This window comes from Lepisosteus oculatus, chromosome 24 (assembly GCF_040954835.1).
Source record: "Lepisosteus oculatus isolate fLepOcu1 chromosome 24, fLepOcu1.hap2, whole genome shotgun sequence".
NCBI lineage: Eukaryota > Metazoa > Chordata > Actinopteri > Semionotiformes > Lepisosteidae > Lepisosteus > Lepisosteus oculatus.
The window spans coordinates 3288823-3301539 of NC_090719.1; the positions used below are offsets into that span (position 1 = coordinate 3288823).

At 53.3% G+C, this 12717-nt stretch overlaps 1 protein-coding gene across 3 annotated transcripts in view; it reads right to left on the minus strand.

The window, feature by feature from the left end:
• Window positions 1–133: 133 nt before the first annotated feature.
• The window catches only part of fkbp15b (FKBP prolyl isomerase family member 15b), a 28618-nt gene continuing 16034 nt past the window's right edge, over window positions 134–12717 (minus strand). For 2 of the 3 annotated variants that reach the window (XM_069183270.1, XM_069183271.1), the window contains exons 14-30: window positions 11985–12097; window positions 11812–11890; window positions 11355–11464; window positions 11125–11223; window positions 10695–10789; window positions 10034–10136; window positions 9516–9548; window positions 9103–9274; window positions 8096–8232; window positions 6645–6800; window positions 5639–5791; window positions 5378–5470; window positions 5167–5277; window positions 3908–4015; window positions 2314–2909; window positions 1770–1878; window positions 134–794 (exon numbers count right to left, since the gene is read on the minus strand). In XM_069183270.1, the coding sequence (XP_069039371.1) occupies window positions 714–794; window positions 1770–1878; window positions 2314–2909; window positions 3908–4015; window positions 5167–5277; window positions 5378–5470; window positions 5639–5791; window positions 6645–6800; window positions 8096–8232; window positions 9103–9274; window positions 9516–9548; window positions 10034–10136; window positions 10695–10789; window positions 11125–11223; window positions 11355–11464; window positions 11812–11890; window positions 11985–12097 (2348 nt within the window). In that variant the 3' untranslated portion in view covers window positions 134–713. The remainder of the gene's footprint in view (window positions 795–1769; window positions 1879–2313; window positions 2910–3907; window positions 4016–5166; window positions 5278–5377; window positions 5471–5638; window positions 5792–6644; window positions 6801–8095; window positions 8233–9102; window positions 9275–9515; window positions 9549–10033; window positions 10137–10694; window positions 10790–11124; window positions 11224–11354; window positions 11465–11811; window positions 11891–11984; window positions 12098–12717) is intronic. The other variant, XM_069183272.1, reaches the window with a different exon arrangement.

The following is a 12717-nucleotide window of genomic DNA, read 5'->3' on the forward strand; positions in this document are numbered from 1 at the left end:
CCCGAACTCCCGACAAGTTGACCCCCAGCACGAGCGAGCAACTCTCAGTTCACACCCTCCGTTCTGAATAGTCCAGTCTCCTCCCCCAACTCCCCGTTATTTTAAAGACAAAAGCCACAGACTGGACCACAGGTTCGTTACAGAAGTGATTTATTGGCCGTAGGGCTTAAAACAGTTTTAAGTGCTGCCCGGTTCGCTGGGTGTTTTTTTTCCTAAGGAGGGATGATTTGCCAGCAGGCGGGGAGAGTATCCAGCCAGGCCTCCAATCCCTTCCTGCGCTCTGGGGGCTGTCCGCTTTGTACAAGTCACATCCCCCATGATCCTGTTTTGCATCTAATCGTCTTTGTCTTGATTCAACCCCCCCCCGACCCCACTCCCCCCCCGCACCAATTTCTGTTCACAGTGGTTAAACCGTTTTACCCTCTTGGCCGTCTTCAGCGTTACCCTGTCGGTTTCCACGGACTGTCCGGGCGCACAGCTTTTCCGTCCCGGCAAGAAGGGGAGAGGTGACCCGTGGTCCGAGTTCATCCCAGCGGGGTGTTCCGACAGGGCGGCCCTCGCCGAGGGCCCCTGTGGGGGGGTGTGCGGCGAGCAGTTCGATTTTCAGTCCGGACGCCTTCCGCCAGGATCGCATGATTCCAGGGCAGGGGGTGGCAAAGGCGTTCCCGGAGCCGCCCGTCAGATCGCTGGGCCGTGGGTCACTTCCTGCTCCTTCAGCTCATCCAGTTGAGGTCATCGTCCTCGTCCTCCTCGTCGTCGAACAGAGGAGCTGGGGGAGGGCGACCCTTGAGGCTCTGCAAAACCAGTCACGACACACAGTGGCCAATCAGCAGCCGCTTCCTGCCTGCATCGTCCAATCAAGAGTAGGGAAGCCCATCAATGACAAAATTGATCACGTTTAATAAGCATCTGGTTTAAATGGCAATTTTTCTTTCCTCTGCGGCGCCAACAGGCTTCCCTACGGACAGCTTTATATAAAAGAAAAAAAGATTCTCTTCATTTAAAAGGGGAACTGCAGTCCCAATTTCTCGGGCTGTTCCTGAAATAGGCGACAGCACTGGAAATCGCCGTGTGGTCACAAAACCCCTGGTCTTGCCCATGGGTGAGAGCAAGAGTTTGCGAGAATCGCCAAGTGAGCTGGCCCTTCCTGCTCACTAGTTGCCAAACTGACTACTGCCCTGCGATGTACGAACGAATAAGTGCAGGTTGCGGCGCAGACATTCCACTGCAGAACGTTTCCAACCTGATCTGCAGCCCGAGTTAACAAGTTAGCGGCTTTTATAAGCAAAACCGTCTTGACGTTGAGAGCAATGCTTCTTTTCTAAAAGAGCTGTATGCGCAAGCCTGCTTGTTTACAGTGTCACAGTTGCCGCGTCGCCTCACCGGAAGTTTTGTTGCCCCGTTCTGAATCGCAGAACATGGCGCTGCGCCCATCTGGAAATTTAATCTCTTTTGTGATGTAAATTGGAGGTTTTATAAGTTACCACATGCATTTTACTTTCACTGAGGTTTGAAATGCACTCATCAATGCCAATTCCTTCTAACCCTGAAATATAAAAATAGTGCTGCAGTTCTCCTTTTAAGGAAATAAGCCTCTTTCTGCCCACTGATCTGTACTGGAATATTCTGAATAAACCAAGAGGAGAGAAGCCTACAAGCATCCATCCAGCTTCAGATCACTGCTCCAGTCCAACACATGATCCTTTCAAACACCCCCAAACCCCTGCAGCTACCCTCCACAGCCTGGGGACCATCACCCCCTTCCTCACCAGCTCGTCCTCCTCTTCCTCGGGGGGCGGGGGCGGCGGGTTGGTTGGCGCCTTTCTTTGGAAAGGGACGTCTTCCTCCCGGTCCCCCTCGGCCTCTCCCACGCGTGTCCTGCGAGAGAGAGAGAGAAAGAGAGAGGTGAAGAGGTCAGTGATTCAGAAAGAGAAGGGTGGAGAAAAAGTATAAGAGCATGAAAATACTGTTCTATACATGCAGGTTGGTGCGATGTATGTATACTGCCTTTGATAACCTACTGTAAACGTCTGTAAACACTGGTTGCTTTCTGAAGGCTAATTATTGCACGGCGCATCATGCATAAATATATTAGTTACGGTCTTTGTCAAAGCTTTTTTTCCCCCCTCTGTACAGCTTTTAAAGGACGTCATAGCTCTGAACCCTGTCCCCTGCAAATACTGGATGTAGGTACGATAAAACAGCCCGGGAATGGCGCTGTACAGGCCCAAATCCAGTAGGTGGCGCCACTCGGCCCATCAGCCGCAGAGCTATTTACTTCCGCTAGTGAGAGCTCGTCTCGCCCGCCCTCACCTGGCACTTCCAGTCTCTCCGTCGTCCTGCTGCAGGGGGTCTGGATGTGGCGCAGGCCGCGTCGGGGGTCCCTGGGAGGGACGCAGTACTGCCCCCTGCTGCCCCGGATCTGCTGTGGCTTCGGGTGCCTCGCCTTCCGACTCCCGGCCTGGAGCAGGCAACGGAGGAGGGCTCTCTGCGAGCCGCTCGTCCTCCGCTCCCTCCCCGAGACCCTGCCCTTGTGACGAGGTGACATTTTCTGCCTTTGACTGCCAGCCGATTGCCTGTCCCGACTCCTTTCCTTTCCGCCCCCCTGTGAGCTCCTCTTCTTCCTCCTCCTCCTCCTCCGGCTGGGCCGTTCCTTGTTTCGGCACCTCCTCCTCCTCCCGCCCGGGATTCTCCCCTTCCAGCCTCCTGTCTGGGTGGTGCGTTTCGCCTTCTCTTTCCTGCACTTCCTGTTTTGGCCCCGCCTCTTCCTGCTCCTGCTCGTCCGGTTGCACTTCCTCCCCGGGCTCCTCGTTGGGCGGCTGCACTTCCTCTTCCTGCTCACCCTCACTCTCGCTTTTACCTGATGATGCGGCCTCCTCAGCCTTGGTCAGCAGCTGCAGGGTCACGCTCTGGGCCAACGGAAAAATCGGATCACAACTCTCCTCGCAAACGGCAAAAGCAGGAAGGCTACGTTGAAAAGAGTTTATTTACAAATACAAGATGATTCCAAGAGGGATTTTTTTTTTTAAAAGCACTTTTTCCATTCACGATATACTGGCTGCACATGAATAGTGCACATCCTGCAAGGACAGGACTAAACACAGGACAGGGGAACTGCAGCGCTTTTCTATTTTTATATACATTATTTATAATATACGTTTTATATTTATTTATATTTGATTTTTTTATTTCTGGGTTTGAAAGAATCAGCATTGTTAAGTGCGTTTCAAACCGCATTAAGAGTAAAATGTAAATTGGAGGTTTTCCAAGTTAATGTGTACATCACCTAAAAGACCAACCTTCCAGGTCTGCCCAGCGCCATATTCTGCGATTCAGAACGAGGCAACAAAACTTCTGGTGATGTGACGCGGCCTTATTATTGTGAACGAGCAGGTTTGTGAACGTACCGTATCCTCTTTTAATCCAATAGAAATGTTGCTCTCGGTTTCGAGACGGTTTTGCTGACAAATACAGTGCTACTTGTTCACTCTGGATCACGTTGGAACAGTAAAATGTCTGCTGCACAAACCTGTACTTATTTGATTGTGCATCACAGTATATAAGTCATCACAGTGACTAGTGAGCAGGAAGGGCCGCATCATGTTGCAATTCGTGTGAACTCAACTGTGAGTTTGCAACAACATGGCGATTTGCAGTACTTTCATAGCAGTTTTGTGCTTATTTGTGCTCAAATTCGTAACATTTCTCTATAACGTCAATGATTTTAGTTTGTTACCGAGACTCAATAACTGGTCTGAGAAATTGGGACTGCAGTTCCCCTGTAAATGAGCTCAGAAGTCAGCAGCAAGTGTGCCTCTTAATACGTGTCCCTTTCTTCATCACCCTAACCTGCGAAAAGAGGGGGAGAGGGGAGGGGTGGGGTCTAGGAGGTGCTGGGCAGGCCTACCTTGATGGTGTTGACCAGAACCCCCAGAACAGCGCCTCCTGTGTACGTTTCCTGCAGGTCGAACTGGCCCCGCAGTGACTGGAACACCCCATTCATCACCCTCTTCACCTGTACACAGAGCGTCGGGGTCAGGCTTTCACTAGATCACAGCGTCGGTCTCGTCCTTAACCAGCTGTGCTGCCACCTTGGGAATCCCACTCGCATCGGCCTAGCCACACGAACCAGGCTTCCAGCTGCAAAGTCTAGGTCATAGAGCTCAACTTGCTCTGTTGAGCCCTTCCTGGTTTTTTTAAACGAGGGACCGCCCAGCTCGGATGCCCTCGGTATGTCCTGTGTGCAACTGTGTGCTCTGTACAACCTGTGTGTCATTCTGTGTGTGATGGGACAGTAAGGTCTTGACATTCGCGATGGGTCAGTGCACAGACCGTCGCAAACTGCCAACTTCACACGTGACCAAGTCCACCCCAAAGCCGTCGCATAATGTACGGCAGAATGTTTCATGTATGGTTACATATACATGCTGCAGCATGTATATTTAACTATACATGTAACGGGTGAGGCTGCACATTGGTGGTGGTAGTGGGATTCCCCATTACCTGTAAAGCACTGTCAGTTAAAAGACATAAGTAACCCTCCCTTGTATGACAACGAGAGATAAATGCTAAAGTACTAATTTACTGGCTTTAAGTTAATTGAAATAACATTCATCGGCTAAAAGACACAACAGTAATCATAAACGTGTAGTAATCAGTGAAAAATAATAATGCACATTTCTGTTTCTCTCTCTGCCTCCGAGATTAGCACACCCCGCTGTAATGAAAACAGGCAACGAAGCTACCGTCCGGGCTGTCTGACAACGTCATCTGCAGCCCGTCGTCCCCACACTGCTGACACAGAGCCTGCAGCGTTCATTACAGTATTACAATAGGACCATGCAGAAATGTGGAGGCAGGGAGCAGGGAGAAGCCCATCCACTCACTAGATTTGTCTCACGATCCTAGTCTATTGTGCAGCAAATTTAAAAGTTGCGGTTAAGACTAACTTGTACTGTTGTTCTGTATTATTGTTTGAGACGTTATGTTTAGGAGCTCTTGAGGGGCAATACAGGTTAATTCAATTCAATATTTCCTTTAAATTAGAGCCTTTGGCTCCGTTTCATCCAGCTTCTTTCGTCAAGACCCCAGACTCGGCCAGACTGAACCGCGACTGAGTGAATTCGCCAAGGCCAAGAGTAACACAGGCCCGTCCGGTCCCCTCACCTCCCCAGCGGTGTCCAGCTGGGTCTGTTCCACCAGCTTCCTCTCCAGGCTGGCCACACGGGCCTCCAGGCGCTGCCTCATGGCCACGGTGCTCTCCTGCAAGCTGGAGTACTGGGAGAGAGAGGAGAGAGAGGGGGTCGGACAGGAAGTGTTAGACCCAGGTCTAAGCGGTCCCCTGCCCCTCCCCCTGGAGACAGTGGGCGCGCCCTACCTCATCTCTCAATGCCTGCAGCTCCTCCCCCGTCTCCTCCTGCTTCAGCAACTGCTGCTCCCCTGAGTCTCGGGCCTGCTTGAGTGCCGACAGCTAGGGCAACAGGATTGTAACTCGGGTTTCAAACATGCGCTTCAATCCATTCAGCCCTTCGGACTGTTGCATTTCTGCGTATCGTTTTGGTACCGGTACGAATAAAATCATCATTCCGCCCCTGGGGCGCTAGCGGACAAGTCCGCCTGCCCGCCCGCGGCCGCTCACCTTGTCCTGCAGCTGGGCCAGTTTCTGTTCCAGGCCGTCCCTCTGCTCCGTCAGCTCCGCCAGCTGGCGCCCGTGCTGCTCCCTGGCCGCGGCCAGCTGGCGATCGCACCTGGCCTGCCACTCCGCCTCCAGGTCCGTCTGCAGCTGGGCCATCTAGACACAGGCAGGCGCCCTGTTAGTTCCTGGTGCAAGTCCTTGCCGAGCTGTGCAGGGACTGCTTCCCACCTGCGCTGGGGGGGCTGGCCTGGTGAGCCTCTGGGCTGCTCCTGCTTGGTGCTGTACCCCTCTCTGTACGCCAGCTGCCCCCCCCACTTCCATTGGTTCTACCCTCCTGTCTTTACACTGTACAGGAGGCACCCTCTCTCCCTCTCTGCGGGCTGCACTCCCTATCCCCTCTAGGCTATACAGGCGCCTCTGCTATAACGCGACAGACGCGTTCCTGTTAAACCTCGCGTTACGCAAAAAGCCGCGCCATAAAAACAACGGGGCTTATGGGAAAGACCGCTCCAGACCTAACCGCGTGCCTAACCCGAGCTCCACCAAATTTAATCATTATCCCAATCAAAATGTTAGCTCAGTTTAGATACATGTTCAATTCATCATAAAGAAATACTACAGTAAATTTAGGAAGTGATGTTCACCACCTGACGCTTCTTAGACACATTCCTGTCACCTTGTCCAGTCATATTTCCGGCAGCGCAGACACCTTTGAGAAAATGGCGCAAAAAATTGAGGAGCACTTCCAAACCACAGCCCCTGGGACCACCGAGCATCCCGTGTAATCCTCCGCAGACCGCCCCGTTACTCCGCGACGCAAGACGTAAACCTGACGGGGATGAAATCGCGTACAAGCCAACGCGAGTTTCGCGTTATCCAGGCATCATTCCCCCCGTTTACCAATTTGTTATGGAAACAGCAGAGATCACTATACTTCCCTCCCCAAATGTCCTTTCTCTCTGTATTCCCCCTTGTCTCTCCCTCCCTCCCTCCCCCTGCAGAGCTGTACCTGCGCCGCAGTGGCCTGGTCGGTGCTGGTTCTGGCCCGTCTCAGCTGGGCCCGCAGGTGGTCCAGCTCCTGCTGGCTGGAGCGCCGCCCCTCCTCCAGCTCTTCCTCCTGCCGCTGCCTCTCCTCCGCCCACTTCCTCTTCCTGTCCGCCAGCGCCTGGGGGCGGGGGGACACGCGGTCAGCCCTCCCACACTGGGGCCACGAGCACGCGGGCAGAGACCCTGGCCTGGGAGCAACACTCCAGGCCTCAGGGCGGTAACAAACGGAGAGGAGGCGTTCAGCCCTCCTGATCTACGGTCTGGAAGTTCGGAATCCTCATCCCAGGATCTCATCCCGGGGTTTCTTGAAAGAAGCCGCAGAGTGTCGGCTTCTACGACGGGGCTGTGGAACTCGTTCCACGCTCCCACCTCCTCCGCCAGCAGCAATATCACCCTGGCCAGTACCCGGATGGGAGACCTCCTGGGAAATCTAGGGTTGCTGCTGGAAGAGGTGTTAGTGGGGCCAGTAGGGGGCGCTCTCACCCTGCGGTCTGTGCGAGTCCTAATGCCCCAGTGTAGTGATGGGGATGCTATACTGTAAAAAGGCACTGTCCTTCAGATGAGATGTAAAACCAAGGTCCTGACTTGCTCATTAAAAATCCCAGGGAGTTTCTAAAAAAAGAGTGGGGGTGTTACCCCGGCATCCTGCCCAAATTTTTCCCTGGCCTTTACCAATCATGGCCTAATCATCCCCATCTCTGAACTGGCTTCATCCCTCTGCTCTCCTCCCCACTGAGAGCTGGTGTGTGGGGAGCGGACTGGCGCATCATCCAGGTGGGGCTACACATTGGTGGCGGTAGTGGGATTCCCCATTACCTGTAAAGCACTTTGAGTGGGGTGTCCAGAAAAGGGTAAGGAATTATTACCACCTCCTGTTGTACAAAGATATGAATCCTGTTCTCAACTTTCTAAGGACTTCTACGGCTTTTTCACTTGTCTTTCTAGGTCACATTTCAATGTTAATTCAAAAGAGGTCTACAGGATGCTTATCATACCTTGCATAAATCAGGGCATGCAAAACAGAATTTTGCAAAAATAAACTGAATACAATCTTCTCACAAATCCTAAAGTACCCATACTGGTTTATTGGGCTCTGAATTCACCCTGTGTTGGGATTCAATCCAGCCGATCAGAGATAATTGAAGGACTGGAGGACGTGAGTTAATGAGAGGTAATCACCCCTGTAGTGACAGGGGTGTGGAGGACAGAGGGTCCTGCAGGACAGCAGTGTGGAGCAGTGGTTAGGGTTCTGGACTCGTAACCGGTTGTGGGTTCGAATGCAATGTAAGACAACGCTGGGGTACCCTTAAGCAAGTACCTTCAACCAACCTGTAAATACACCCCAGTTCAGCAGCTTTGGACGAAAGCGTTCACTGTGTAGAAACACAAACGTCTGCGAGACAGCCAGCTCACCCTGTCCAGCCCCTCTTTCTCGGCCCGCAGGTCCTGCAGCTCCTCCTCCTGGTTGGCGGCTCGGACCTCCAGCTCCTTGCGGCGCTGTTTCTCCGCGCGGTACTGCCCCTGAGCGCGCGCGCTCGTCTCCCCCAGCTCTGCGGGGGGGGGGGGGGGGACAATGCGAGAGCTCGTGGTCACTGCCCTGGCCGTCTGCCGCCCTCCCGAGGACGTTCAGCGCTAAACCAGCGATGGCGCTAACAAGGCTTCTGCGTACTACCAGGTCACATTGAGCGATGCTGGCCCGTCTGTTTAACAGGGATGCAGCTCCTGACACCGGAGCACAAAAGCTCGGGGAAAAGGATTTTAGACGAGCTGACACGTTAACAAGCCAGGGGGCTGCGTGGGGCCAACAGGATACAGGTTACACTGAGAGGACAGCAGGCAAACGCCAACAAGGCCTGCAGAAGGGCATGGTGGCACTAGAGATGGCGAGAACATGCAGGAACAAGTATCTCAGTCATCGGCACCACAAGTACAGCCCTACCTAGGAATCAGTAAATTACCAGAGTACACCACGTAGGTGGCGGTGCAGTGGCCCTGTGGCTCAGGATCTGCACCTGTGGCTGGGAGGTTGCCGGTTCGTATCCCGTGGCCGGCAGAGGAATCCTACTCCGTTGGGCCCCTGAGCAAGGCCCTTAACCCCAGCTGCTCCAGGGGGGCCATATAAATGGCCGACCCTGCGCTCTGACCCCCAGCTTCTCTCCATGTCTGTGTGTCTCATGGAGAGCAATAAAGTGGCTAATAAAGTGATCTCTTTCTTATCTTATAAAGCCAGAGCACAGCTCACAGAAACAGTTTGAGAATGGTGACAAATTGAAGTGACTGTGGTCGTCATGCTTTTGTTGACCGCACTGCAAGATCACCGCTTTGGGAATTCCCTACGAATTAAATGGCTAATTTAACCCTGCAGTGGGGTAAGACTAGGTACGATGGGCTCTGAATGGAGGCACTGGACTCCGCCGTACCTGCCAGCTGTGCCTGCAGTGTGCTGATCTGGGCGCTGTACTTCTCTGCATCCTGCAGGGCGGCGCTCAGCTGGCTGCGTAGCTCCATATCCCTCTGCTGGTGGGAGGTCACCTCCAGCTGCAGCTGGGACACCCGCGCCGTGGCGGCTGACAGCTCCTCCGTCACCCGCACCTAGGAGAGGGAGAGAGAAGCTGACACCCCTTTGCGCCGTTGGCAGGGAGATGGGCAGAGAGCTGGCGGGGCAGACTGAGAAACTCCAAACCACACGCAGGGGGACAAGGCACTGCACAATGTAATCAAAGGCAGGAAGAGGAAATGAATGAGGAAGCAGAAGCATGGTGAAGTGCGAGCAAGTGAGACTGAGGGGGCATGAGAGGAGGAGAGGGGAGGAAAGGAAGCAAAGGAGGCTCACCTGGTCCCAGCCAAGCTCCTGTGGCAGTGCATGCTGGGAAGAAAGAGCAGACAGTAATAGAAGCCCACAGAGCAATCAAACAGGCTGGTTAATCATCACCAGAGCCCAGAGGAACAGCAGGGGTTATCAACTTCACGGATCACGAGAGCAAAGAAGTCATTACAGGAAGCCCTGTGTCTCCAGAGACAAAAAGCAACAACTCATGCGTTTCAGTGCTAACCTATAAGTCAAATCCCATCTCGGAGCTTATCCTGACCCTTCACCCAAGCTTAATTATAAAAAACAGCCGAATACCAAATGTTCTCTTAATATTAAGCCCAATCTTTAAACTCACCACCAATTCTAAGAATTCCCCTAATTCAATCCAAAACCTTACCCAGACCACTAGAAACAAAATCGCCAAAGATGATCTCAATGCTTAACTCCATTCCCATCTTTAAGACTGAACGCAGCCCTCATTCAACGGGAATCTCTGCCTTATGAGTGCTGTGAGTCTGTGCGGGATCCGGCACTGGTACCTTGTCCTGCTCGGCCTGGAGCACCCGGGCCTGGTTCTGCTCGCTGGTGTTTTTCAGAGAGTCGTTCCTCTGCTCCATCAGCAGGTTACTCTGCTCCACGTACCTGTGAGCGAGAGAGAGAGCGAGAGAGAGGCCAGGGAGTTGCGTGGGGCCAACAGGATAGAGGTTACACTGAGAGGACAGCAGGCAAACGCCAACAAGGCCTGCAGAAGGGCATGGTGGGACTAGAGATGGCGAGAACATGCAGGAACAAGTACAGCCCTACCGAGGAATCAGTAAATACCAGAGTACACCATGTAGGTGGCACCGCGGTGGCCCTGTGGCTCAGGATCTGCGCTTGTGGCTGGAAGGTTGCAGTTTCGTATCCTGCGGCCGGCAGAGGAATCCTACTCCGTTGGGCCCCTGAGCAAGGCCTTTAACCCCAACTGCTCCAGGGGCGCCGTATAAATGGCTGACCCTGCGCTCTGACTTCAAGCTTCTCTCTCCCTGCCTGTGTGTCTCATGGAGAGCAAGCTGGGGTGTGTGAAAAGACAGGTTCGCAGTACAAGAAGTTGTATATGGCCAATAAAGTGATCTTGTGTAGAGACAAAGTGCATGTGTAACTGCTTGAAGAGGCAAGCGCTGATGACACTGTGCAGCCATGTCAGCATGTCTGTCTGACCTCTGGTTTTGGTTGAGGAGCTCCCCGATTTTCCGGTTCTGCTCTTCGATGCGGGCACTCTTCTCAAACACCTCTTTTTTCAGACACTCGTTCTCCTGCAGGGGACACCGGGAGAGAGGGAGGGAGAAAGGTCTGGGCTCAGAGAGGGCAGGAGCAGGAGACCCAACCCACCAGCCATTTGACTGACACGGAGCCAGTGGGACCCTTTATCAAAGGGACAGTATGATTGTTAGGACACTGAGCGACTAGGAACTAAACGAGGTAGGGTGATTGGCCAGAAGAGAAGGCAAAAGCTATAACTGAGACTGATTCACGATGCAGAGAGCTCACTGCAGCTTTGTAACAGAGTGGAAACTGCTTTCAAAAAGTCTCTAAGGGTGTGTTAAGCAGATGCTTTTAACTGGCACACTGATATCACGAGGGAGCTCACCTGGATGATCCTCTGGATGTTGTGCATGATCATGGCAGTTTCCATGGACATAGACGAGAGCCCAAGGGACACGCCCCCCTGCTTCTGCATGTCATCCACCTGCCGGGCGACGAGGGTCAAAGGTCAAAGGTCAAACAGGTGCCCATCTTGGTAGAAAGGTACTGACAAAACCCCATCCCCCCCCGCCAACCCCAAGCACAGGATTAAGAAGTGCACGACCCAACACTGACCTTAGATGCCAGCTGGTCCACCTTGTCCGCCACCTTCCCCACGGCCAGACGGATTTCGGTGTTGTACTGCCGGGCCTCAGTCATCAGGAAGGAAGTGATGTCACCAGGGGCTGCAGAGACGCCGCCGCTAAAGGTCACCTATGAGTCTCTTCTATTGTAGCCCTTCTGATCTATTCCCTTTCGCCTTTCTAATTGCTGCAGGCCTTACAAACGTTTGTTCAGGTATGCAAGGTGGACCCATGTAAATGAATGATAAAGCACAAGGATGTCTGAGTACATTTTCACGTGTTATTATTATTGTTCTCACCTGTATCATATCTAAAGTGTATATAAATTGTGCAGCTATATTACCGCTATGTGTGTATTTGGAATAACTGGTCTGGGCACTTGTTTTTTTTTCAGAATGCAGGACCTTCTACATGGTCTGTGCAGGGGTGCAGCGTGCCAAGTGTCCTACCTTGATAGGGCACAGTCTGAGCTGGGTACACAGCCTGCAGCTGGGAGGGGCTCACAGACGACTGGGCATAGGGGTATGACTGCAGGAAAAAAGACGGAACACGAGATGATAAGGGTGGAAGAGTCATCCTTCTACAGCAAAAAGGTCACATTTGTCCTCCTTTCGTCATGCACCTGGAAGGCATGGGCGGAGCCTGGCATGACCGGTTGAGGATGTGCCGTCGTCATGGAGATGGGCAGCAGGGCAGCAGAGGATGCTGGGACTCCAGGAAGAGGATGTGGAGACACTGTGAGGGAGACCGAGCAGAGCGTGGCGATTACTTCTTTGTTGGAGGAAAGGTGAATCGTATGTTTATGATTGTTTATGTGTGGCAACGCTTCATGTTAAGTGGCTGTTCTTAACTAGATTTCTATCCAAAGAGAAATCAAATACAGGAAATCAGAACACGGACTATACAGTGTTTCCTGATTGCTGATCATTTCCCTGAAAAACAGAGTACCCCCTGATGCTCAGAGATTAATTTTTTTTGCAGTCACAAATGTAATTGGATTCACTAGAGTTAGGTGGTTTAATCTTGTATGAGAGAAAGAAAAGTTCAGAATCAGTGAAACACGAGTGCAGAAGAGAACAACCGGGGAGGAGATAGGGGCGGGGCAGGTGTGCGACGGTGGCGGCAGGGGGGCGGGGCGGTGGCGGCAGGGGGGCGGGGCAGGCGTGCGAAGGTGGCGGCAGGGGGGCGGGGCAGGCGTGCGATGGTGGCGGCAGGGGGGCGGGGCAGGCGTGCGATGGTGGTGGCAGGGGGGCGGGGCAGGCGTGCGATGGTGGTGGCAGGGGGGCGGGGCAGGCGTGCGATGGTGGTGGCAGGGGGGCAGGGCAGGCGTGCGACGGTGGCGGCCGGGGGGCGGG